Source organism: Xyrauchen texanus, chromosome 8, assembly GCF_025860055.1.
Source record: "Xyrauchen texanus isolate HMW12.3.18 chromosome 8, RBS_HiC_50CHRs, whole genome shotgun sequence".
Lineage (NCBI taxonomy): Eukaryota > Metazoa > Chordata > Actinopteri > Cypriniformes > Catostomidae > Xyrauchen > Xyrauchen texanus.
This window is the reverse complement of record NC_068283.1, coordinates 40,033,394-40,057,914: the sequence shown is the minus strand read 5'-3', so window position 1 is coordinate 40,057,914 and position 24,521 is coordinate 40,033,394. Positions and strand designations below refer to the sequence as shown.

The window sequence follows — 24,521 nt, the reverse complement described above, 5'->3', positions numbered from 1 at the left end:
CAAAACTTAATAAAGTGGTCAAAATCATGTCTGACCCATCTTCAATGCGAATGTATCGGAGAATAATCTTAAATAAGGAAATCTATACAGTGATTAGTTCATGCCAAATTACTGCTTGATGAAAATTTGACTATTTAAAATTGTGCTCGTTTTTTTTCTTCGGATGTAGGTGACAATATTTAAAGTCTGTCTATCAAAAGCGACTTCTGATGTGTGCGCCAAAGTCTGTTGGGGGGGGGGGTACTTCTCTGATCCAATGTAATGTATTTAATGCGGTTTACCGCTATACCGCGGGAATATCTTTCTTTTCAACCGCGGTTAGAAAAAATCCATACCGCCCCAGCCCTACTAAGACCTCGTTTTCGTTGCACAGAATGTCTGCTAACGTTAGCACTTTGTCCTCCAGTCCAGCCCGCGCCAAAATCCGGTGTAAACTTTGACGGTGGACTTGATTTCATCAAGCGCACCGAGGGAACAGCATCAGTAATCAGCCTCACGTGGTCCTTACTCCGAAATCCCATCCGAGACTCCAACAAATCTCCAGGTCGATAATTCTCCGGAGTGAAATGTCAAAAAAATCAAACGACCGAGTGTGTGGTAACAGACGCGGCAGTGAAGTCTGCTCTCTTCACCTGCACAAAACGCACCCAAGACCGAAAAGCCTTGTTTTTTCTAGAAGGAAAATGATGGACACGATGTCCTGACATGCTGGAATTCGTGCAACCAGCACAAACACAATAATTTACCATTATGGCTTCTCTAAAACTTTCTGTACTGCTCTAACTACATCAACACCCACAACGAGAGCTGACCGCGAGCTCTTTTGTTTGCCTCGCCCTACGTCATATGACGCGTTGATAGCGGGAAAGGCGTATTCCAGAGCCTAGCACATTTTCATCAAAATCTCTACATCAAATGAGATTTCATTAGTAATTTCTACATATGTGTTTTTAAAAGACCTCTGCAGACAATATAAAGTATTAATTCAGTTATAAATTCAACCTGCATGTTGCTCTTTAAAACAAGATCAGTTTGATTAATCTTGTTTTAGAAACAACACTGTATAAGATATTTATGTTTTTCAGAGAATGTATTTTTAACATGTGTATTTTGTCTTACTGAGTTTTTATAGTCAAAACAAGTGAAAAAAATCTACCAGTGCTGAAGAAGTAATCCAAAGTATTTAGATTACATTACTGGCCTTGAGTAATCTAACGGAATACACTACAGATTACATTTTACAGCATGTAATCTGTACATTTGTAGTGGAATACATTTAAAAAGTCACCCTCACAACCGTGTGTGTGTGTGTATATATATATATATATAACTATTATTATCCATCTATCTCGTCTGTCTGTCTGTCAACAATTTCACGTTTGATGAACATAATTTTGATGAAATCACATTTGATTTATGCTAATAAAAAAGTAGGCCTATTTGGATTTCTGCCATCAGTTTTGCCAAACTCTGTATATACACAATCATCTTATAACTATTAAAGGTGCACTCAGTCATTTTTTCCTCATTTAGAAAGTTTTACTTCTAAAGAAATGAATTGAAATTTGGAAACAGACATTATGTATAAAATCATGAGCACTTGCATGCGATAAAGACTGCGTAACTCATATCAGTAACCATATAAAAGCTGTTTAAATCTACATGGAGAGGGTCTCCTCATGGGGGCCGCCATGTTAGAATCACATGACCAGCCAAATACTACTCGCCCTGTTATTGGACACTTTCACTCATGGATTAAATAAATCATGGCTGAGTAATGTGAATTTGTACAATGGCATCAGTCACTGAAAACTCCTGCATTTGACTGATGCATCATCCACACCACTAGGTGTCAGTGTAAGTCTTAGACGACAAATTAAAAAAATGTGTGCACCTTTAAGTCTTTAAGACATATCTGCCCATCAAAAGACAACTTTAGTGATATTTTTGAAGTATATGCATTTATTATGTGTTACATGCAACACTTAATACATGTACTGTTTTCCAAGGACACGGTTAGTTGCCCATCATTGTGGCCTTCAAGGTAAATAGCTCTGTAACACACAATCAGAGGTACACAGTTAAGATTTGCATTAAGACACTGAGAAGTGAAAACCCATGAGAATATGTCTGAAGAGAGAATCTTGATTCTTACATCGTAATGCTCCCAGTTCTGGATTTCACGATAGAAGGCATTTCCTGGGCACTCTGTGGACCCAGCTTGTCTGTGTCCATATAAGTAGTAACCTGAAGACAGTCCCCCTGAATCCACGGCACACTTTGTAAAGTCGTACCTCACCATGTCCATTGCGCTCTTTACTGGGAGAGTGGAGGTGTAGTCTCCAATGAAGCAGACGCCATAGCCATCGGAGTTGTACCCTTGTGTGTGAGCACCTACCCAATCCCAGCCACGGCCTTCATACAGGTTACCATCAGAACCGGCAACAAAACTTTGGGAGAACAAACAATGATGGTGATCACCATAAACAAATATTTCAAATGGGCATGTCCCTCATTTATATACAGGCACTTACAATGGAAGTAAATGGGGCCAGGCCATAAGCATTAATATACACATAGTTTCAGACATAAACATGATGTGTTAACATGATTTTAGTGTGATAAATTAACTTATTAACCTTATCTGTTTATAGTTATATCCAATACCGTTATTCTGTGAATTTCTTTATGAAAAAAATGTTCGTGTCTGGTAACATGTGCATGTAAAATGGCTAGAAATAGCATTTTAGCTTAGCGTAAAGCTAACTATATACACAAGGTTTATTTCTATTTCTTCTGCTCCAAACGTACTTCAAATGTACGTCTCTGTCTGCCTGCTTGTATTACACATATAGCTCATATTGGCATTAGGCTATATAGCTCACTGGGGGCCTAAAGATAAATCATTTTTAGAGCATGATTTTTAATCCCGTTTAAACAGCTCAATGAGGACTTTAAGACATTACAGACATTACAGCATCATTTTCTGTAAAGCTGCATTGAAATTATTCTTATTCTTTAAATAAAGGAGGGATGAGTAGAATGTTTTGTGGAAATTAAGATTTTGGATTTTCTAATATTTGTGTAATTGATTGTGATATTTAGATTAAGCTGAACTAGTATTAAACCTGAAACATTCCTATAGCACAACCTTGTGCAGTTTCCAAAATCAGCCAACAGCCAATATCAATGATTAATGCAGTTTGTTTATATATATCTGATGTGAACTCCAATGTGAAACTGAATGTGAAACTCCAAGGGACCGGTTTTGGAACAGTGCTTACCTGTATCCAATGTCACTCCATCCATTAGTGTTCTGGTGGTAATTCTGCATGGAGCGCATGTCACTGGCGCATTGCTCAAAGGTGGTACAAGGCCTGGAGGGCTGATATGAGTGGTGGATGAACAGGTAGGGCACTGGGAGATACAGATAGGAGGGACTTCCGATGAAAGCTGCAGCCCCCCACTGAGACCTGGTAATGATGTTGGGACAGACTGTCCGTTGGAAAGTAGAGCAAAAATTGTAAACAAAAAGCATAAAAAACAAAAAATGTATTTTTTACAAAAATAAATATATAATTTCATCCACATTACGATAATCAGAACTCGAGGGTATTAAAAAACAGGCTTCAATTTTCAAGATGCAATTTGTTATTTTATGTTGCTATTTTAAGTCTGTTTGTTTTATATTAGTGATATAATGCTGAGATATTCTTCTTAAAATCTTCATTTGTGTTGTGCAGAAGAAAGAAAGTCATACACATCTGGGATGGTGAGAGTGAGTAAATGATGAGAGAACTGACATTTCTGGTTGAATTATTCCTTTAAATACATTATTTAAATACACGGCGACCAGGTACTGATATGGTTACACTACTACTGTACACGTCCACACTAATCCGTATTCATTTGAATGGCCTTAGAAACACAGATATTATTCCACAATATTATATTGACTTGTCTAATATAGTCATTTGAAAATTGTCCACTTACCCGCATATATGTGAATCAGTTTCTCAATTCCCTCATTCATAATAGCATCCAGTCTCTCCTTCTCAGACTCATTGTTCAATTTCTGATGACCTGTTAGGGCCTGTGTAACTTGACTTTTAAGCATGGGGAAGCTGACAACTTTTTTGAAGTTCATCCTTCGTTTTTGACTAATCAGACGGGGTGCAGCATCCAACCCTTTGCTGCTGAGCTGATGGCTGTAGTAACTCTTCAGCAAGTGACTTAGTGATACATATCGATGGTTCGGCTTGGTGACTTCTGACCAAAGAATGAGGCCATCTATACCTCCAATTATGAGGGCGTCTGTTGCCAAGGAGGGTAAACCGGAAAGAGTGTATACTTTTGGGGACTTAATGCTATCCCAAAAACCTTTAGTGCCCAAGGAAACAGTGGGGTGCTCATAACTGGCATGAAGTGCAAAAGAAGCAACCAGGTTTTCAGTCAAAGTTAAGGCGTACAGGTCTTGGATTCGTCGTTTGTTGCTGGATTGTAGCCCAACTTCAAGTCCGAGGAGCATTGGGGCCAAAGCCACGTTTGACCCATCTAAGGTGAGAACCACACCGTCCTCCTCACCCAACTCTGATACCTTGTGATTAATAACCGTTTTTATGTATGAAGCGACTGATGAGCTTGTCACAAAGCCATTTACATCACGGAGGTCGCCAAGGTAATTCTTGATGAGGTCGGTTTCCAAGCCAGCAACCTTACGAAGACCTCTCACGACATCGAGCATTGAAAGCCCCGGATTCTCGGCTTCAATATTCTCCACAGCTTCGATGAAGTCATTCATGCGCCTTGTGCTAGTGGCTAATGCAAGCATCAGAGAAAGAGAAAGGACATTTCGACATGTTTAAAGCAGTGATACCTCAACCACATTTATTAAAGGTGAAGTGTGTCATTTTTCTGCATTACGAGACCTTCTGCACTACTGTTTGCCTACACTTCTTTCCCCATCTTCCATTACAGACTGAACTCACAGTGAAATGGGAAACAGTAGGTCGACATTTATTTAGCTAAATTCGGTCTGTGCTTACTGAAATTCGAAACACTGCCCCAATGGCCAAAGCGGTAAGTGTTATAGGCCGTACGGGCACGCGTGATCTCCATTTTCAAGGTGTAATATCCACTGAGGGGCGACCAAAGTGAGTTGTTTTCAGCAGTATGGGTTGTAATACAGTGAAGAGGAATGCATATTTAATTAACTGTACCCCCAAACCTAAACCTAACCATGAGTGGATTCAAATGTAATGTTAGACGTAAAAATGCAACCTTGGAATCACGCATGTTACATTTATGGTCGTTTGAAACATTAATAAGCACGTCTCTTGATCCCTTCATTCTGTTGTGCTCTCTCCCGCCGTCTTCATGTACAAAAGCGCGTCTGTGGAAGGTTCCTCTTGACAAGGCGTTTTTTGACAGCCCCCTACTGCCACATCTAGGTGGTACATAAAGCTTAAATTGCTCAGAAGAAGATTCCTTATTACAGAACGTATTGTTTGTGTCTAAATGAATCGCACTAAATGAACATGTTAAATTGACAGCCTAATTTTAACATTGAAAAGGTTACACTCATCACCTTTAAAAAAGCTGAAATAATGCCTTGTGCTTTTTATAATGAAGAGTAAATCACCAGTAATGACTTGGTTAATGAATTGAGCATCTAATATATGACCTACCATCAGTAAGGCAACCTGCTGACACCAAAAGCAAGGAAACGAGCAATCCCAAGTGACGATCCATTCGAAAACAACCGAGGACCTCTGAAGACTCTCTGTAAATTTAGTTTGGTTATGGGTGCGCTCTGCACCTTATATGCACAAATACATGCTAACACTTACACAAGAACTACTGATAAACAGCAATAAAGGTCAATCGTGTCAATCTAGCTATGAGAAAGTGACAGCTGCTTGTAGTGCGTCCCAAACTTTCAAGTCTCAGTTAAAATGACCAAAAGCAATAAAGAAATACTGTGTCAAGAATCTTCACAACTTCCTATTGGAAGGAGGGGGAGGGGGGGTTACTGGGCCCTGTCGTGAATATCATAAGACTGCGTTGATAAACATAACGCTTCTATTTTGAACTTCATATCAGTGCAGCCTTTGATACAGCTTATAAAACTATTTCCATTCACCAATTTAGATTTGTCAAGGTTTTTCCATGGATGTTTTTGTAATAGTTTAAATTAGTGTTTCTTAACTTGAGGGGTCCGGACCCCCCCAGGTGGTCCCAAAGGACTTTTATTAAATACTATTTGTAATAGTTTAAATCAGTGGTTCTTTGGGGGTCCCAAAGGGATCGTAGGAAAACTTTTATTTTGAATGAGTGTAAAAAATACTTGCATGATTGCACGACTTGATATAAACGAATTACTGCTTATAAGATGATGTCTAGAAGTCCAAAACTGGAAAGCTTTTTTCTTACCCTGCACTAAAGAGACTTGTTGTTGTTTTTGTTTTGTTGTTTTGGTCCATTCTTAAAAGGTGCACTTGCAAAAAGGTTAAGAACCACCGGTTTAAATCATAATTGATCAATAAATAGATTTGATTGCTCTCACATATCTATCATTGAAATAGTGTCCCATTAACACGTGGAGGTCCATTTGAGGACTTCTGTTCTTTTACATTGTTACTTTAGATGATGTGACCGGGAACCCTGGGATCACTTTTATGGATTCAGGAATTGACTGGAGCATGAAAAGTGGTAAACAAGGGCTTAAATACTGACCTGTTTCTCACTCTTTCCTATCATATTGCATCTGCACACATGGATTTAGCCACTGGGGTCTTATGGGTTACTTTTATGATGTACGTTTTGGTCACCATTCACTTGAATTGTATGGACCAACGCAGCTGATATTCTTCAAAAATCTTTGTTTGTGTTCAACAGATGAAAGAAAGTCACACACATCAGAGTTGGCGTTACATGCCTTGAAACCTTCAAACTAACTACCATTTTTAATTGATCAGAAAAAACAGAACCGTGACTCTATTGGTGTAGACATCTCACTTTTATTTTAATTCTACAATTGATTAAATGTTGATGTGTAGTTCTACACTATGGTTTTGTATTTGTGGGTTAGCATTCATTATGGTTGTTCAGTTGAAAAATGGCAGGATCAAAACTTCATCCTATACAATATATTTTACAAAAGCAAATATATTATACAAAATGTACATATTCATATTATAACACACAGAGTGTTTATGTGCATGGATGAAATCCATTGGCATTCGTGGTATATGTACAGTAAGCATGCACATATAGCTGGCCAAACTGAACGCCGAGTATTCATATAGTTTGAATAGTTTTGTTTTGATCCTTTCTATTTCCAGTTCATTATTTCTCTCTTAAACAGAGAGGGAATACAAACTCTTGTGTTGGCCTGTTACTGCGTAGCAGGAATCATTATTGACCAATAAGTTCTCAGCGATCCATTCCATTGTCCTTCTGTGGTTGCCCTTGGAAACAAGCTGCTCGTAAACATTCACAAAATTCCAACTCCTCCTGCAAAACAAGAATCAGTGCCATCAAACATTAAAGGAATATTCCATGTTCAATACAAGGTAAGTTAAATTCACAGCATTTGTTACCATGTTGATTTTTTAAAAAAAAAAGACATAAATCTGGGTTCCACTGAGGCACTTATAATGGAAGTCAATGGGGCCAATCTGTAAACATTAGAATACTCACTGTTTCAAAAGCATAGCCACAAGACATAAACAATATGCATGTAAGAGTGGTAAAATAAATCACTAACCTTTTCTGTGTAGAGTTATATACAATTGTATAACTTCGTTGCCATGACAACGTAGTGCCATAAACACTAAAATGACTATGAAAATGATGATTTAAGCAACCGTACAGCTCAAATAATACATGAGTTTTAACAGAAGAATGAATGTATGTGCTTTAATAAAATGATAAGCATCACATTTCTGCCTTTAAACCCTCCAAAATTGGCCCCCCATTCACTTCCAATGTAAGTGCCTCACTGTAACCTCAATTCTTGCTTTTTTTTTTTTTTAAAGGAGGGTTGAAAATTATATTTTGTGGCAATCCATCCATCCATCTTCAACCACTTATCCGAAGTCGGGTCGCGGGGGCAACTGCTCCAGCAGGGGCCCCAAACTTCCCTATCCCGAGCCACATTAACCAGCACTGACTGGGGGACCCCGAGGCGTTCCCAGGCCAGTGTGGAGATGTAATCTCTCCACCTAGTCCTGGGTCTTCCCCGAGGCCTCCTCCCAGCTGGACGTGCCTGAAACACCTCCCTAGGGAGGCGGCCAGGGGGCATCCTTACCAGATGCCCAAACCACCTCAACTGACTCCAGATTTGTGATAATCTACATTAACAATAATAGGACAGGACTTTATATTAATCGCCTGCTATAAATGACCGGATTGTGAAAAGTACTCCATACCGGAGTAGAGCAATCAATCAGAACTTGAATAGAAAATCTGTATTATCTACAGCAGTAGTCTAAAACAATGTCAAAATAGCCATATGACTATTAGTTAACAATGCAGCTCACATCTCTGCACGCGGACTCACGTCAGCAGAAAAGTTGTTTCAGAGGCAGAGCAAGATAAGACAAACATTTGTTTTCTTTGGTGTAGCATGCAAACAGAAACCAAAGGTAAAGAAATGATTTAATGAATTTACCAGGCTCTCCTCTCGCCCCCTTAGGTCCTGCACTCTCTGGTTGAGTAGCTCCTCCAATGCCAGCGATGGTTCTCTGCAATCATTCACGGCACGGGGAGAGTCCTTCACCAGGCTAAAAAAGAAGAGACCAGTAACATGTACTGTATATTCAGCCCCAGATAATAACAGCCGTGCTTATATTCAGTACAACGGCACGCTTAGAAGACATTTCAGGCACATTTCAGCCAGCTATTTTGTATATTTCCTGCAAAATGGACAAATAACAGTTCCAAAAGAAGCCAAAGCAGGATTACGCATTGCATCACTCCAATAACTCGCAGTATGTTAATGGCATTCTATGTGGTGAACATAAGCAACAACTTTACTAACCAGCAGAGGGTGCCAAGAACATGTTCATGTACAGAGGAATGAGGGGACAGAAGAACTGACACCAGCTGCTGAACCATTCCCATGGACAACACTGTATCTGTGTGTGTGTGTGAGAGAGAGAGAGAGAGAGACATTAAGAGCAAGTACAAAGAAACTAGTCTCATGATGGTCTAACAGAGCGTTTCCAGATTCAGCAGTACCTTTGTGTTCTGGGTGACTGGTCAGAAGGTTGAGCAGAAGGAAAGCCGATTTAGTTCTCAGTTTGTCACTGTCTGACTGCATCCCCCTCATCAGCACTGAAAAGCCATCATGTGACAGGAAGTCCAGCAGACCTGCTTCCTGTTCCCTCACTAAACCTGAGAAAGACAAGAGTTACATCATCGTTTACTCACCCTGATGTTGTTCCAAACCTGCATGACTTTCTTTCTTCCATGGAACACAAACGGTGATATTGAGCAACATATTCCACACTGCTCTTTTCCATACAAAGAAAGTGAATGGGGACTAAGGCTGTTGAGCTCTAATAAAAATGTAAATCGTGCACTATACAGTATATTTAAACCTATTGAAGTCATCCAATAGTTTAATGGAATGGACAGAAATTGAAGTCGTTATTCACTGAAAATCTTCCCCAAATGCTGCAGCTCTCAAATCACATTCTGATCCACAGAATAAAGTCATACATGTTTGGAGCAACATGTGGGTTAGTGCATGACAGAACTGTCATTTTTGCATGAACTATCCCTTTAATTCTGACTTTTATCTTGGGTTTTCTGTCATTCAGTACTTGGCATTATATTGCAATGCAGCATATACACATGACGTTAAAGGAACAGTTCACCCCAAAATGAAACTTCTCTCATCATTTACTCACCCTCATGCCATCCCAGATGTGTATGACCTTCGTTCTTCAAAAGAACACAAATTAAGATTTTTAGAAGAATATCTCAGGTCCAAATGTAGGTCCAAATGCAAGTGAATGGTGACCAGACATTTGTAGCTCCAAAAAGCACAAAAAGGCAGCATAAAAGTAACCCAAAACACTCCAGTGGTTTAATCAATGTCTTCTGAAGCAATCCAATCGGTTTTATGTGAAAATGGACCAAAATATAACTCCTTTATATGCTGCCTTTATGTGCTTTTTGGAGCTTCAATGTATTGGTTAACATTCACTTGCATTGTGAGGACCTACAGAGCTGAAATTATTCTTCTAAATATCTTAATTGGTGTCCTGCTGAAGAAAGAAAGTCTGGGATGGCATGAGGGCGAGATGAGGGTTTTTAGGTGAACCATCCCTTTAATGGACTCCATCATACTCACAAGACACAGCGTAGAGTGCTTTGACTCGAACTGTGCTGTTTGCGTCGTGATCTGCGAGTTGTAGGAGTGTCAGTAGCGCCCGCTGGTTGAGCAGGTAGCACTGCACCTCAGGCATATTCTGGGCACAGCTGGCAATGAGCTGAGCTGCTCTCCAGCGAATACCGGCCTCAGAGTGACAGAGACACCGCGACAAACACAAGTCCAGACCGCCCAGCTTCATAAGATCTGCAAAACACACACAAATACACTCAAAAATACACTCAAAAGCCATGTAATGTCTCGGTAATCCAATCACAAATAGACAGCGCTAAATACAGAGTCTGAACATCTTGTGATTTGGAGATCACATTCATAGATAGTTATAAACACATGTGACCACATCTAGAGGTCGACCCGATTTTACAGATACCGATAACTAAAACTGATACTGAATGACAAAATAACACTCAAAGTAAAATAGTGCTTTATTACAAAAATAAACCATACTGACTGAACCATGAAAATGAAATAAATATATAAATATTAATATATATTAACTAATATTATATTTTGAAGTCAGCTGATTTTCATTAGTCCACAAGAGGGCGCAATAAATACATAAACCATTCAGCCCCATTATATTATTGCAAAGAACAGTCCTATCCTGGTTGTTAAAAAAAAAAGAGCATTTCATTTTCAACTAATTTACATAAAATAAATTAATATGTTTTAATCGGTCCATATTCTCAAATGTTAAGTCTAAAGTAAAATGAGGGGGGAAAACGCTTCAATAGACAGTTCAGATGGAGTTGCACTTGCACTGATTCCTGCTACTCCAGACTCAAGCTTCATAATAACTGAAATACCACATTGTGTTTTATTCAGTACAGTTGTATGTAGAGTAGCAATAGTCACCGATAACAGGGGCATTCGGCTGAACTCAGTGGTGAAGTGGCTCAGACTATGAGCACAGGCCGGGGGCTGTTCAATCAGACTGGAACCGAACATGAGGATCTCGAAACACACATTTCCAAGATGAACATCTTTCCTGACGAAGCGTTTAAACAACTCATTGCTTAATCTGAGAATCACTTACAATAGAGCAAGACACAATGGCCAAAGACCTCCACTAACTGTCAGGGGATGTTCACACCGAACGCTTTTGCAACCATCCATTTGTTTATCTATATAAACACGTGCTAGACGAACGTCTTTTATTCCATTTGTTTTTGTTTATTCAGCGTCTCATGTTTTTTTTAGATGATGTGTCTAATTAAAAAGAACTTTAAAGGCATATCGAGACCCCTGCTTTACGTTAAACTGTATTCGTTGCACTGTGTCTAGACTTTTTTATTAGCACAATCATGTGATCGATCTGAATAAACAAATGAATGTTACATTTATATAGCGCTTTTCAATACAGTGAAGAGGGGACTCTCCTCAACCACCACCAGTGTGCAGCATCCACCTGGATGATGCGACGCCAGCCATAGTGCACCAGTACGCTCATCATACTGCTACTGGTGGAGAGGAGAGAGTGGAGCCAATGAATAGAGCCAATGAATGGATGGGGATTATTAGGAAGCCATGACTGAGAAGGGCCAATAGGGGGAATTTGGCCAGAACACCAGGGTTACACCCCTACTCTTTTTTTTGAGAAGTGTCCTGGGATTTTTAATGACCACAGAGAGTCAGGACTGCAGTTTAACATCTCATCCAAAGGACAGTGCCTTTTTTACAGTATAGTGTCCCCATCACTATACTGGAGCATTAGGACCAATAAAGTCCCCAGGGTGAGCACCCCCTGCTGGACTCCCTAATACCTCTTCCAGCAGCAACCTTCGTGTTCCCCAGGATGTCTCGCATCTAGGTACTGACCAGGCTCAGCCCTGCTTAGCTTCAGTGGGCAACCGGTCTTGAGCTACAGGGTGATATGGCTGCTGGCGGGGACATCGAATAGGACTTGCGTGTATTTTTGTCACATTGTTCTAACCGCTTGAGGTTAGCTTTAATGTTAGCATCCTCTCAGCCGTGTCGGCAAACATACTGCTGTTCTCTATTAATGCAGCATCTAGTCAACAAATTAATTACTTAATAATGATATGACAACATGTACTGTAGTGTACTGTATACATACCTTTAAGATGATGTTTTAAATTAACATCTGAAGTGTTCTGCTCCATGCAGAGTGTAGTCTCACGTGTCAAAACAAACACCACAAGGCATCAGGGAAGTGATCGTTTTTATTTTCACCTCTAGAGGTCGCTCTCATACTGCATCCTAACCACATCCCAATTCCAGTGTGAATGCTAATCTGATTCGATGCATACGCACACACACACATACCTCTTGCATTGTCCAGGTTCTCGCAGAGCTCTGAGAGCATTTCCAGAGCCTCCTCTCTTTCATCCTCCTCATCGTCCTCTTCCTCACTCCCACTCTGTCTGCTTTTATCTCTGGTCAGCACTTCCAAACACTGTTTCATCTGTTCTACCTCATCCATCTGTCCTTTACACACTTCTGCCAGAGCTCCTCTCAAAAACTCCATTCTCTACAGAAAATAAGAGAGGTGAAGAAAGACAAGAGAGTTTAGACCTGAGTCTAATGCGTAAGTCTCAACCGGAGAACTAATACACAGCAATAAGCACATTTGCTTAATGAAAGCAAACGTTCATCCTCGATTTCAAGTCAAGTGGCATGCCTTGTATTGAGACATCAGGATGCACAAAAGACTGTATGACATGAGTACAGTACATGCGGTCTACTCACCTCCTGTGTCATAGGCTCTGGTTGAGCGGGACCCTCAGATGCAGATCCAGCCTCCACAGCCATCTGAAGCACACCCTGTAAATTACTGGGGTGACGCCGGTTACCCCTGCCTTCTGCCATCTAGAGAAAAAGAGATCATATGATATTCTACATTAAAATTCTCATCAATAATCATGCTTTATAATTATACTGGATAAATACATTCCAAGATAACTCGGAAAAACATGTAAATAATGACCAATCATATTGGCACACAAAATCACATTTAACCCAGTCCCCTTGTTTACAGAATAACCACATCTATTTTTTCAGGGTTGTTTCATTTATTGATTAATGTATTTTTTTGGTGGTAACTACACTCTCGTTGCGTCTCTACTGGGATACAGCGTTGTTGAAAACAGTAATACAAATTATTTTCGGGTTATTTCTTTAATTTATCATAATTACAGATATGCCATTAGTCTTCCAGTAGTTATAGACAAGAGTCTCACAGCCAAATAAATATTGAAATTAAATATTGACTATTTTATAGTCAAGCAATAAAATGGAAAAACAACAATAACTTGTCTTACCTTGTGAAATTAATAGATGCCCAGGTTTTGTTGACGTAGAAGTGATATGTGTCAAAGTGTCCAGAGCAGACCAGAAGCTTCCAGATCCCGCAGAACAGCGGCGTGTGCGCAGATGCCCGTCGCCGCGTGATGACGTCATTACACTTTACCGTAATTGAATCCCGAAGTCCGAATAGACAGTCACAACATGACAAATAAAAAGTACTTATCTTTATAATTGTAGGCTATTCATCCATTGTTTGATCCTATTGAATATTTATATAGAAAAAAACTCCACCAGTTATACCTATGTTAAATTGGCGATCTGAAACTATTTCACTGTGATGCCATCTGACCAGCTTAAATGCGGGGCAAATCACGTCCCGTATTGATTCAATATGGGACGCATTATTTTATCTTTAAATATGGGACGATCCCGTATTTTATGGGACGGGTGGCCCCATTCACCCAGCCCATTACCTTTTTGAACTTGCCCTCTGGAGAGCTCTACAGAGCTCTGAGCACCGGAACCGTCAGGCACAGGAACAGATTTTTCCCCCTCAGGCTATCCATCTAATGAACAATTAACTTGCCCCATTGAGAATAATTATGTGCAATACAGAGTTTAGTCCTTTTTTTTATATTTATCCAACACATCTGCCTCTTCTCTTCTGCTTTTCTGCCATTTCATTTCTCTGACAAATAATTTTTATTTTTTTTGCACTGTACGTAACAGATTTGTATTTGCACTGTACATAACAGATAACAGAATTGCATTAGAATTGCACTAAGAATGTGTGTCTGTGTGTGTGTGTGTGTGTGTGTGTGTGTGTGTACGTATGTGTATAATACATTTTTATTTTATTATTATTATTATCTATGTCTTGCTGCTGTTTTTGTATTGTTTTAATATTGTTGTGCACTGGAAGCTCCTGTCACTGAGACAAAGTCCTTGTGTGTAAGCATACTTGGCAATAAAGCAGATTCTGATCCTTTAATGGCACTGGGATCAAATATTGCCGTTTTAATGGGTTTCAATGGGGACATTTTTGTCCTTAAGGTCCTGAGTGCAACTATTTTGTATACACAGTGTATTATAGATGTATTATAGGAACTGAGGTTGAAATATCAAAATTATCGAAAAAATAAATAAATAAATAAAAAATAAATGTCTCGAAGGTCGCACAAGGGTTAATCCGCCACCAAAATCTGTCACGGTCACGTTTTGTAGAATGTCTACGTTAAAAACACACGACCAATGGCGATGACGTCAGTCAAGCTCCCTGGTTTCCATGCACATGCGCATTTGCGTTCGACGGCAAAATGGCTGCGCTCGTGAGCATCCGCGCGTGCCTGTCCGGTATGTTACAAAATGCATTTTTTTTGTATTTGTTTGCGCTTGCCATTATACTCTGGTTCATGCTACGAGTGATTTGCATGGGGTAAAAGTTTTAAACGCGCAAATACATGGATGTAATTGTGGAAATGGCAATTCGAGTGGGCAGAGGCAGGAATGCTCGTGTGTTGCTTAACGCAAGGTCAAGTTCCTGAAACTATGCTGAATATATCACAGATATATCACAAAACAGCATTATTGACTGCAATTCATAAGACTGTTTATGCTTAAATGAATGAAAGAGCTGTCCCGTATCAAGAATTAACATCCGGTGTTCCTGAATTGCCGGGTGCCTAGATTAGGTCAGATTTTGACAGCAGTGCAATTACATTAGTGTTGATGCATTGCACTTTGGAAGAGTTGATTTAGTGTGTGTAATATATTAATTAACTTTGATTTTTATAGCCTATATTTTATATGTAATATACTAAGTTTGTATAGCATTTTAATAATGCTAAAACATTTTTCAGAACCACATGCTATTGTTTTTAAATGTTATTAAACATGACATTAAACCACTGATCTATATATGATCAGTGCATTAAACACATTTCCCCCCCTCCCGTTTTTCAGCTCTGCAGTTGACCTCCCCGAGTTTACGGCACAGCTCCTATAAACTGGTGAGTGTTTTTTAAGCACTTAATTAATGATGTAATTGTGAGGAATAAAATATTTTATTTTAGTGCCTAAATTTGCAGGACTTTCATGGGGAATAAAGATAATGAATCTATTGCAAGTTGCATTATAAATCTGGCAAAGTTACAAGACACAACCTGTTTTCAAAATTATTTGAATTGTTGTTTTTTTTTCTTAATATTTAAGATTAATATAAATATTGTGAAATCAATATATGATAAATAAATAATTATAATAAATAAATATATGCACACACACACACACACACACACACACACACGCGTGCACGCACAGTATATAGGTTTGTTGTATATGACAAATTATTGGAATACAATTTCACCCCCAACACATTTTTTCCCCCCATCTCTCAGAGTGCAGTTCCTCTAAATCGGAGGAATTTCGCGGCGGAGGCCAAAAGGGTGTTTTCTCGTGATAAACCCCATGTTAACATCGGGACTATTGGTCATGTAGACCACGGCAAGACGACACTTACTGCTGCCATCACCAAAGGTAACTTAAAGACTAAACTGACCTCTACTATGCTGCCCAAATTACACTAATTCAATATCACACAATTCTAAACCATATTAGCAGGGTAGGGAGTTAGTGCCCCTCCCACCTATGTATCCTTTTTGATGACTCCACCCACTTGTTTACATACACCAGATTATTGGTCGGTTGGGTGGGGATATAGATGGTTACAAAACTAGTGTGTTCATCGAAATGTGTGCGTGTTTGTGTCAGTTCTTGCCGAGGCTGGTGGTGCACGTTATAAGAAGTATGAAGATATTGATAACGCTCCTGAGGAGAAAGCCAGAGGAATTACCATTAACGCCTCACATGTGGAATACACCACCGCTAACAGACACTACGCACACACAGACTGCCCTGGACATGCTGACTATGTCAAGGTAAACACACACATGTAACATGGCTGAGGCTTTTTGGAGAAATGATGAAATGGGATTTTACTCATTGTGACAAATAGTCCCCTGTGTTTACAGTAACTATGCAATGGAGCAGTGTTATAAATGCATGTGATGATCAAATGTCTCTCTCTCTCTCTCTCTCTCTTTGTAGAACATGATCACAGGCACCGCTCAGCTGGACGGCTGCGTTCTGGTGGTGGCGGCGACAGATGGCCAGATGCCTCAGACTCGTGAGCACCTCCTGCTGGCGAGGCAGATCGGCGTGGAGAACGTGGTGGTGTTCGTGAATAAAGCTGATGCCGTGGAGGATAAAGAGATGCTGGACCTGGTGGAGCTGGAGATCAGAGAGCTGCTCACCGAGTTCGGCTACGATGGAGAAAACACGCCCGTTGTTATTGGATCGGCGCTCTGTGCCCTGGAGGTAAGGATAGTGGAATGGAGATGGATGGAGGAAAAGATTGAAGGGACAATTCACCCCAAAATGTTCATTCTGTCATTTACTCACCCTCATGTCTTTCCAAACTCATATGATGATTCTTTTGCAGAACACAAAACTAAATAATATAACGATTATCCCATTGGCTGCATCCAATATTATGTACAAAATAATACAATTACAAAAGTGTCAGGAAAGTCATTTCAGTGCTGTTTATGGAATTTGTCAATAATTTGATTAATTAGATTAAAACATTCCACAAACCTCTAAAGACACATCTAATCAATGCTTTTCTCATCTGCCACAAATGAATAATACAATATATTTAATACTGAATATATTATATATATAATTGCAATCATTTAAATTATTGTATATTATTTTTAATGAATTATCTTTATTTGGGGGGGGGCTGTCTCTGCAAATATAGATATGCAATTAATTAATCGGCATGACATGTAATTATGTAATCTGTTGAAAGCTCGAGTTTGAATGTGTTGAAACGGTAGTAATATTCTGTGCTTCTGTTCTGATTGTGTGTGTTTAGAACAGGGAGCCAGAACTGGGCGTTAACGCTGTTATGAAGCTTTTGGAGGTGGTAGATACTTATATTCCTCTGCCAAAGAGAGAGCTGGAGAAACCATTCCTGCTACCCATAGAGGGGGTCTATTCTATTCCAGGTATATGCTGTTCTGTCTGTGTTGTGTTGCAAAAGCCAATTCCCATTAACGAAAACTATTTTTACTCGATTTTTGTTTTCCGAATGCACACTTCTGCTATAGCTTCTGAACTTCTCTGGTGTTGTGATTCTGCTAATCCTGTTTTTGGCTCTTATTTAATCATTTGCTTTGTGTGTTTTAATTTTTGTATTTTTTATAATTCACTTTGGACCTTTTGAATAGGTTTTACAAAGTCAAAAACTTTTTTTCTTCTCTCTCTCCATCCCCTTTTCTCCCAATTTGGAATGCCCGATTCCCAAAGTGCTCTTAAGTTCTCGTGGTGGCGTAGTGACTCGTCACAATCCGGGTGACGGAGGATGAATCTCAGTTGCCTCCGCGTCTGAGACGGTCAACCCGCGCATCTTATCACGTGGCTTTTTGAGCGTGTCACCACGGAGATATAGCGCATGTGGAGGTTTCATGCTATTCTCCGCGGCATCCACGCAGAACTCGCCACGCGCCCCACCGAGAGCGAGAACCACATTATAGTGACCACGAGGAGGTTACCCCACGTGACTCTACCCTCCCTAGCAACTGGGCCAATTTGGTTGCTTTGGAGATCTGGCTGGAGTCACTCAGTACGCCCTGGATTCGAACTCTCGACTCCATGGTTGATAGTTGGCGGCTGTGGTTCAGGTGGTAGAGCGGGTCGGCTGCCAATCGCAAGGTTGGTGGTTCGATTCCCGGCCCACACGACTCCAAATGCTGAAGTGTCCTCGGGCAAGACACTGAACCCCAAGTTGCTCCCAATGGCAGGCTAGCGCCTTGCATGCCAGCTCTTCCGCCATTGGTGTGTGAGTGTGAATGTGTGTGTGTGAATGGGTGACACAGTGTAAAGCACTTTGGTAACCTCTAAGGTTAAAAAAAGCACTATATAAGTGCAGACCATTTACCATAGTCAATACTCGCTAAGCTACCCAGTCCCCCAGTTTGAGAGTTTTTAATTGAAATGGATCTCAGACGTCTTATATAGGCTTTAGTTGTTTTACCTAAAGTTATGTTTTAGAAGTTGTCATGATGTTACAGTTATGTTTATTATAGAATATAAGCATTAAAAACAAACATAAGTTGCAAATCTGCTCAGTAAATCCACAAAATAAATGTTGTTTATTCATTACTCATCCTTTGTGTGCGAGTAAATTCTGACTGTGATTCCCAGAAGTGTGTGTGTGTGCTTAACATTGTGTGTGATTCTTGTGTGCAGGTCGTGGTACTGTAGTCACTGGCACACTAGAGCGAGGAGTGATCAAGAAAGGAGATGAGTGTGAATTTGTTGGACACAGTCGTTCCTTTAAGTCTGTCGTTACTGGTAAGAGAATGTGTCTACTGCATGATCTGGTCATCTGCCATTCTCAAGATATTACCGTTGAAAAGCCCATATCGATTGGCTGCTAACATAAAAACATTTCAAAATGTCCAAATGAAGTAATGAAAACATTGCGTCAAAACTGTCATCACAGTGTATTGCAAAAATGAATCTCCATTTTTCTGTCTCTTGCAGGTATCGAGATGTTCCATCAGTCGCTGGACCGGGCAGAGGCGGGTGATAATCTGGGTGCTCTGGTCCGTGGGCTGAAGAGAGAGGATGTTAGGCGAGGAATGGTGATGAGCAAACCAGCATCCATACAGCCCCACCAGAAGGTCAAAGCTCAGGTTAGTGTCTGTTTCTCTTCAAGTTGCAGGAATTCATCCATTTCTGTTTAACCAAGATTCCATAAACCATTTTACGTTGTTAAACTCAAGTGTTTTGGGTGTTATCAGGTTTATGTTCTGAGTAAAGAGGAGGGCGGCAGACACAAGCCATTTGTCTCAAACTTCATGCCTGTCATGTTCTCTCTCACCTGGGACATGGCTTGTCGAGTAGAGCTGCCGGCAGGCAAGGTACGTTTTCGGAAGTATTTGCTAGTCTATTATTCTAGAAAGAAAATTACGATTTTGCAATCTGACAATCAAGCACATTTTCCAGTGTTTTTGTTTTTGGAAATTCCCATCATTGATGATGATTCCCATCACTGTAACTTCAATTTTTTTTTACCATATTAGTAAAATGTATTTAACCATGATGTCTAAACATTTTCATGGCATTGTGGTAGTACGATTACAAAAATCTTTAGTTGTATAACCATAAAAATGTAGTATATTTAAAATAATAATAATTATTATTTTGTATTTTGTTTTGCATTACTATGAATTAGATATTTTTTGTGTTTGTTTTGCATTATGGTAATGAGGAATTGGAGGAAAATTAGCCTAATCTGCAGGAAAATGATGTCGCAATCCAAAATATCTTTATTTTCTTTATGCAATTGCAATATATTACTTTCAATCTGAATTTCACATTCTTAAAATAAAGTAGTGATCCTAACTGACCTAAGACAGGGAACGTTTTCTGTGATTAAATGTCAGGAATTGTGAAAAACTGAGTTTAAATGTATTTGACATATTTTAAACGTCTGACTTCAACTGTATCTCAGTTGCGACTATTTCTCACAATAGCTACTTTCTTGTAATTGTGACTTTAGATCTCTCAATCTTTATTTCTCACAATTTATTATAACTTTATTCATTCCCAATTTTTACCCAAATTGCAATATCTCACAATTTCTACTCTTTTTTTCTTTTAATTGCGAGCCTTTATTTTCTTTATGCAAATGCAATTTTTTTTATTTTTGTAGTAAATTATGTCCTGGAGATGTTTTAGAGAAGTTTCATAAGATTCAACTTTGACCAGAATTTGTGTTTCTCCTTGTATCATTTTGTAGGAGATGGTAATGCCGGGAGAGGACACATCTTTAACCATGACCCTCAGACAGCCCATGGTTCTTGACAGAGGTCAAAGGTTCACACTCCGAGATGGCAATAAAACCATTGGCACAGGTCTTGTCACAGACATCCTCACCATCACAGAGGAAGACAAACACAACTGGGGCTGAAAGAGGATGGAAGAGGGAAAATCCTTTGAGACTGTGTCTTTTAAAGCCTTGCCGGACTAAAGTTCAAGAAATCTTGCTCTAGAATTGAATTATGGCTCATGTATTGCAAAATGAAATCTCTGCAAAAAACAGATAATTTTGTTAACAGGAACTTCTTTGCCCTGGTTGCTAATATTTGCGCAGGTCCTTAAAATATTTGCCAACCAATTTGTTTTTGTCAAAATGCTTTTCCCAGTGATCTTGGTCAGAACAGTGAAGTGCTGCTCAGATGAGACATCAAAATTGAATATGTTGTGTTGGAACAATTCTTGCCCGAGTAAAAAATAAAAAATGCACAGCTTTATTCACAAGAAATATGGCTCATTTGCAAAAGCTTCCTGTTTAAAAAGGGTTATTCATTGCAGCCTGTTGGTCTACTGACACACATTTGGTTATTTGCTGTCTGGTTTACAGGCATCTGTCCATAAAAGGGATTATACAAATGTGGCTAATGTAATGTATTTAATAGATCTATGGACTTCTGCTTTGTGTCTTTGTTTTGGTTTTTAAACATGCAAAACCGTACACGTCCCAGTTGCACATAGTTTGGTTTTGTGTGTCATTGACAATAAACCTGTAAGCATTTGCAAAATAAATGATCTGAAACATGACAGAAATCTTCTACAAATCAAGGAACTTTTATGAATATAATATGCTATATACAGTGCCTTTCAAAAGTATTCAGACCCCTGACCAATTCTCTCATATTACTGTATTACAAATGGTGCAACGAAATTTAATTATAAAACACTGGAACTCAAAATCAGTTATTGTAAAGTGACATTGTTTTTTTTTGGTTGGGAAATATTTTTATGAAAAATAAAAAACTGTGCCTTGTGTTTGGGATCATTGTCAAGCTGAAAGGTGAATTTCCCCCCAAGCTTCAGTTTTTTAGTGACTGAAGCAGGTTCTCTATATTTTGCTCCATCCATTCCTCCTTTAATTGTAACCAGACACCCAGTCCCTGCTGATGAGATGCATCCCCACAACATGATGCTGCCATCACCATACTTCACTGTAGGGATGGTGTGTCTTGAGGCACAGGAAGTTATGTTTGCACCACACATAGTGCTTTTGAGTTTTGGCCAAAAAGCTCTATCTTGGTCTCATCTGACCACAAAACCTCCCACATCGCAGCTGGGTCACTCCTTGCAGATGGTACTTTTTAAGTAATGGCTTCTTTCTTGCCACCCTCCCATACAGGCCAGCATTATGCAGTGCTCTTGATACGGTTGACTGGTGCACCATTACTCCACTCCCAGCCACTGAACTCTGTAGCTCCTTCAAAGTGATTGTTGGCCTCTCTGTGGCTTCTCTCACAAGACTACTTTTTGTTAGAGCGCTGAGTTTTGAGGGACGGCCTTTTCTTGGCTGTGCCTGGGTGGTGTGGTGCAGCTTCTACTTCCTGATTATTGATCCAGCTGTGCTCACTGGGATATCCAAACATTTGGATAATATTTTGTACCCTTTGCCTGATCAATGCATATTTATTACTTTATCTCTAACTTCTGTGGAATGCACTTTGGTCTTCATTTTCCTTCAGATCCACAGCCTAACCAATGATCCTTCAACGATGGGGTTTTTATCCAGAAAATGAGATTGCAACTTTAAAGTAATCGTGTCCTCTTTAGGGCAATTTCTTTCATCGGTGTAACCTGGCAGCTTCCACAGCACAGGGGTTGAATACTAATGCAAACAAGATATTTCAGTTTTTCTTTTTTATACATTTCCCAACATAAAACCAATGTCACCTAACAATAATTGATCTTGAGTTCCAGTGTTTTAAAATTAAATTTCATTGCACCATTTGTAATTCAGTAATATGAGATAATTGGTCAGGGGTCTGAATACTTTTGCAAGGCACTGTATATAATATATGTTCTGCACTGACTGAAGGCAGTTTGAAGACATGAAATGGCATTCACAACGCTTTTAACCTATGCAATGTGACATGATTACATTATGTTGAAAGATTACCAAAAAAAGACATTTTCTTTCAAATAAATGCACTGGTGAATTATGCACAATACGACTGAGATATTTCTTACTAAATTAATATAGGACCCATGTTGACTCCAATGTTTGTTTTTCAGCAATTCCTCAAAAATTCCTATTCATTCTGTAGCGGTTTCAAAGTTTTCATCTCAGAAAAAACACTCTCTCCCTCTCGTATTGTTCTCACACTATAATACTGTATTGCTGTTCTCCTCTTTCTCTCTCCGTCTGTCATTCACCCTCTCTCAATCCGTCCATCTCTCTCTGGTACGGCACTGGGATTCCATTCATCTGTTCATATGAATCTGAAACAAGCATGTCCACACACACTTAATATAGGAATATGTCAAGAGATTTACATATCTTGAACACACACTTGCACACACACTCACCGTCCTCTGTGCCGTCAAATGGAAAGTCTGGTCCAGCCATCATTTCATACGACTCTGGAAAGAGTGAAAAAGACCTCTTAAAATCACATTTATGTTCCCTTGATTCTGTCATCAATGAAAATAAAAAATAATAATAAAGGAAATTCTGAATATATATATATATATATATATCTCACAATTGTGCATTTAGATCTCTCAGTTGCAACTTTATTTCTCACAATTTGTGGCTATTTCTCACAACTGCAACCTTCTCGTAAAATGTATTTCTATTTATTTATTTCTCGCAATTTGCGAATATTTCTTGTAATTGTGAGTTTATGTCTCTTAATTGCAACTTCTCAAAATTGCAACTTTCTCATAGTTTGCAAACGATTCCCAAAATTGCCACTATTTCATGTAATTGGGGGTTTCTATGTCAATTACGACTTAATTTTTCACAACTGTGGCTTTATTTCTTGCGATTTGCATCTATTTCTCAAAACTGAATTTTTTCTCTGACTTTATTTCTCGTAATTTATTTTATATCTTTCAATTGCAACTTTGTTTCTCGTAATTACGAGTTTTATATCTCTAAATTGCAACTTTATTTCTATCAATTGCGACTTAATTCTTGCATTTGCACCTAGTTCTAATAATTTAATATATATCTTTTAATTGCAACTTTATTTCTCGTAACTGAGTTTATATCATTCAATTGCAACATTATTAATGTAATTGCTGGTTTATGTCTCACAATTGTGACTTATTTTCTTACAACTGCAACTTTGATTCTTGCGTAAGAATTTAAAAATTCGCAAATTTGAGAGATAAAGTCACAATTGTGAGTTATAAAGTCAGAATAACCTTTTTTAAAATATTTTTATTCAGTGGCAGAATCTGGATCAATTTGTCAAATCATTTAATATGAAATCATACAATCATAGACACACTGACCCGTGTCTGTGTGGCCCATAGCAAGATCTTTTTGTGCATCTTCATCAGGATTGATATAGTCTGGCAAAGAAAAAAGAAGTAATATTTATCACAGACGTTCCCGTTGACATGCTCTGCATCTGGTATGAGATTTATAGCATCCATTCTAGTCACATTAAAACGGGTCCCTGTTACATAAGGGTTGCTCGTTTTGTTTTGATTAAAAAAACCTGTGATGATTAATGCCTTAATTATAAGCATTTTCTAGAGTGACCTTTTCTTAATATAATTTTCAAGAAGATCGTACCGATTACAATCAAACTCTAGAACTTTACATTCTCAGTATGTAAAGAGATGTTTTAAACACACTCACCATCCTCTGTGGTGTCATGGGCTCCTAAGAAGTCTTTACAGGGAATGTTTGAATCATCCATGACTCCATATTGCTCTGGGATTAGTGAATAAGACAGCT

The 24,521-nt window shown here is 39.0% G+C and overlaps 4 protein-coding genes across 4 annotated transcripts in view; 1 reads left to right on the top strand and 3 right to left on the bottom strand.

Annotated features, from left to right (window-relative positions):
• Positions 1-1,944: 1,944 nt before the first annotated feature.
• Positions 1,945-5,852, bottom strand: pglyrp6 (peptidoglycan recognition protein 6). The gene is made up of 5 exons (XM_052132507.1): positions 5,688-5,852; positions 3,994-4,818; positions 3,285-3,495; positions 2,156-2,450; positions 1,945-2,054 (listed from the first exon to the last, which is right to left on the bottom strand). Exons 1-5 carry the CDS (start codon positions 5,749-5,751, stop codon positions 2,040-2,042), a joined length of 1,410 nt encoding a protein of 469 aa, XP_051988467.1. The 5' UTR covers positions 5,752-5,852; the 3' UTR covers positions 1,945-2,039.
• Positions 5,853-6,953: 1,101 nt separating this feature from the next.
• Positions 6,954-13,808, bottom strand: LOC127647972 (hsp70-binding protein 1-like). The gene is made up of 8 exons (XM_052132512.1): positions 13,684-13,808; positions 13,112-13,231; positions 12,689-12,893; positions 10,364-10,588; positions 9,244-9,399; positions 9,044-9,140; positions 8,675-8,786; positions 6,954-7,515 (listed from the first exon to the last, which is right to left on the bottom strand). Exons 2-8 carry the CDS (start codon positions 13,229-13,231, stop codon positions 7,435-7,437), a joined length of 996 nt encoding a protein of 331 aa, XP_051988472.1. The 5' UTR covers positions 13,684-13,808; the 3' UTR covers positions 6,954-7,434.
• A 1,117-nt stretch (positions 13,809-14,925) lies between these two features.
• On the top strand, positions 14,926-21,065 carry LOC127647623 (elongation factor Tu, mitochondrial-like). Its single transcript, XM_052131983.1, has 10 exons — positions 14,926-15,022; positions 15,632-15,678; positions 16,066-16,204; positions 16,439-16,605; positions 16,775-17,044; positions 17,607-17,739; positions 18,983-19,087; positions 19,280-19,431; positions 19,540-19,659; positions 20,541-21,065. The coding sequence occupies exons 1-10, from the start codon at positions 14,986-14,988 to the stop codon at positions 20,709-20,711; spliced, it is 1,341 nt and encodes a 446-aa protein (XP_051987943.1). The 5' UTR covers positions 14,926-14,985; the 3' UTR covers positions 20,712-21,065.
• A 137-nt stretch (positions 21,066-21,202) lies between these two features.
• Positions 21,203-24,521, bottom strand: part of LOC127647624 (uncharacterized) — an 8,940-nt gene continuing 5,621 nt past the window's right edge. The window contains exons 9-12 of the mRNA XM_052131985.1: positions 24,423-24,497; positions 24,071-24,130; positions 23,138-23,191; positions 21,203-23,050 (exon numbers count right to left, since the gene is read on the bottom strand). Coding sequence (XP_051987945.1) covers positions 22,977-23,050; positions 23,138-23,191; positions 24,071-24,130; positions 24,423-24,497 — 263 coding nt within the window. The 3' untranslated portion in view covers positions 21,203-22,976. The remainder of the gene's footprint in view (positions 23,051-23,137; positions 23,192-24,070; positions 24,131-24,422; positions 24,498-24,521) is intronic.

Excerpts from the sequence above, each read along its gene's own strand:
- pglyrp6 (XM_052132507.1), bottom strand. The coding sequence starts at position 5,751 with ATGGATCGTCACTTGGGATTGCTCGTTTCCTTGCTTTTGGTGTCAGCA. Across the intron at positions 4,819-5,687 it reads AGCAGGTTGCCTTACTGATG|CCACTAGCACAAGGCGCATG; the intron begins GTAGGTCATATA and ends TGCTTGCATTAG. Across the intron at positions 3,496-3,993 it reads ACTGATTCACATATATGCGG|TCTGTCCCAACATCATTACC; the intron begins GTAAGTGGACAA and ends TCCAACGGACAG.
- LOC127647972 (XM_052132512.1), bottom strand. The coding sequence starts at position 13,231 with ATGGCAGAAGGCAGGGGTAACCGGCGTCACCCCAGTAATTTACAGGGT. Across the intron at positions 9,141-9,243 it reads CAGTCACCCAGAACACAAAG|ATACAGTGTTGTCCATGGGA; the intron begins GTACTGCTGAAT and ends ACACACACACAG. Across the intron at positions 8,787-9,043 it reads GTTCTTGGCACCCTCTGCTG|CCTGGTGAAGGACTCTCCCC; the intron begins GTTAGTAAAGTT and ends CTTCTTTTTTAG.
- LOC127647623 (XM_052131983.1), top strand. The coding sequence starts at position 14,986 with ATGGCTGCGCTCGTGAGCATCCGCGCGTGCCTGTCCG. Across the intron at positions 19,088-19,279 it reads CTTTAAGTCTGTCGTTACTG|GTATCGAGATGTTCCATCAG; the intron begins GTAAGAGAATGT and ends TGTCTCTTGCAG. Across the intron at positions 19,660-20,540 it reads TAGAGCTGCCGGCAGGCAAG|GAGATGGTAATGCCGGGAGA; the intron begins GTACGTTTTCGG and ends ATCATTTTGTAG.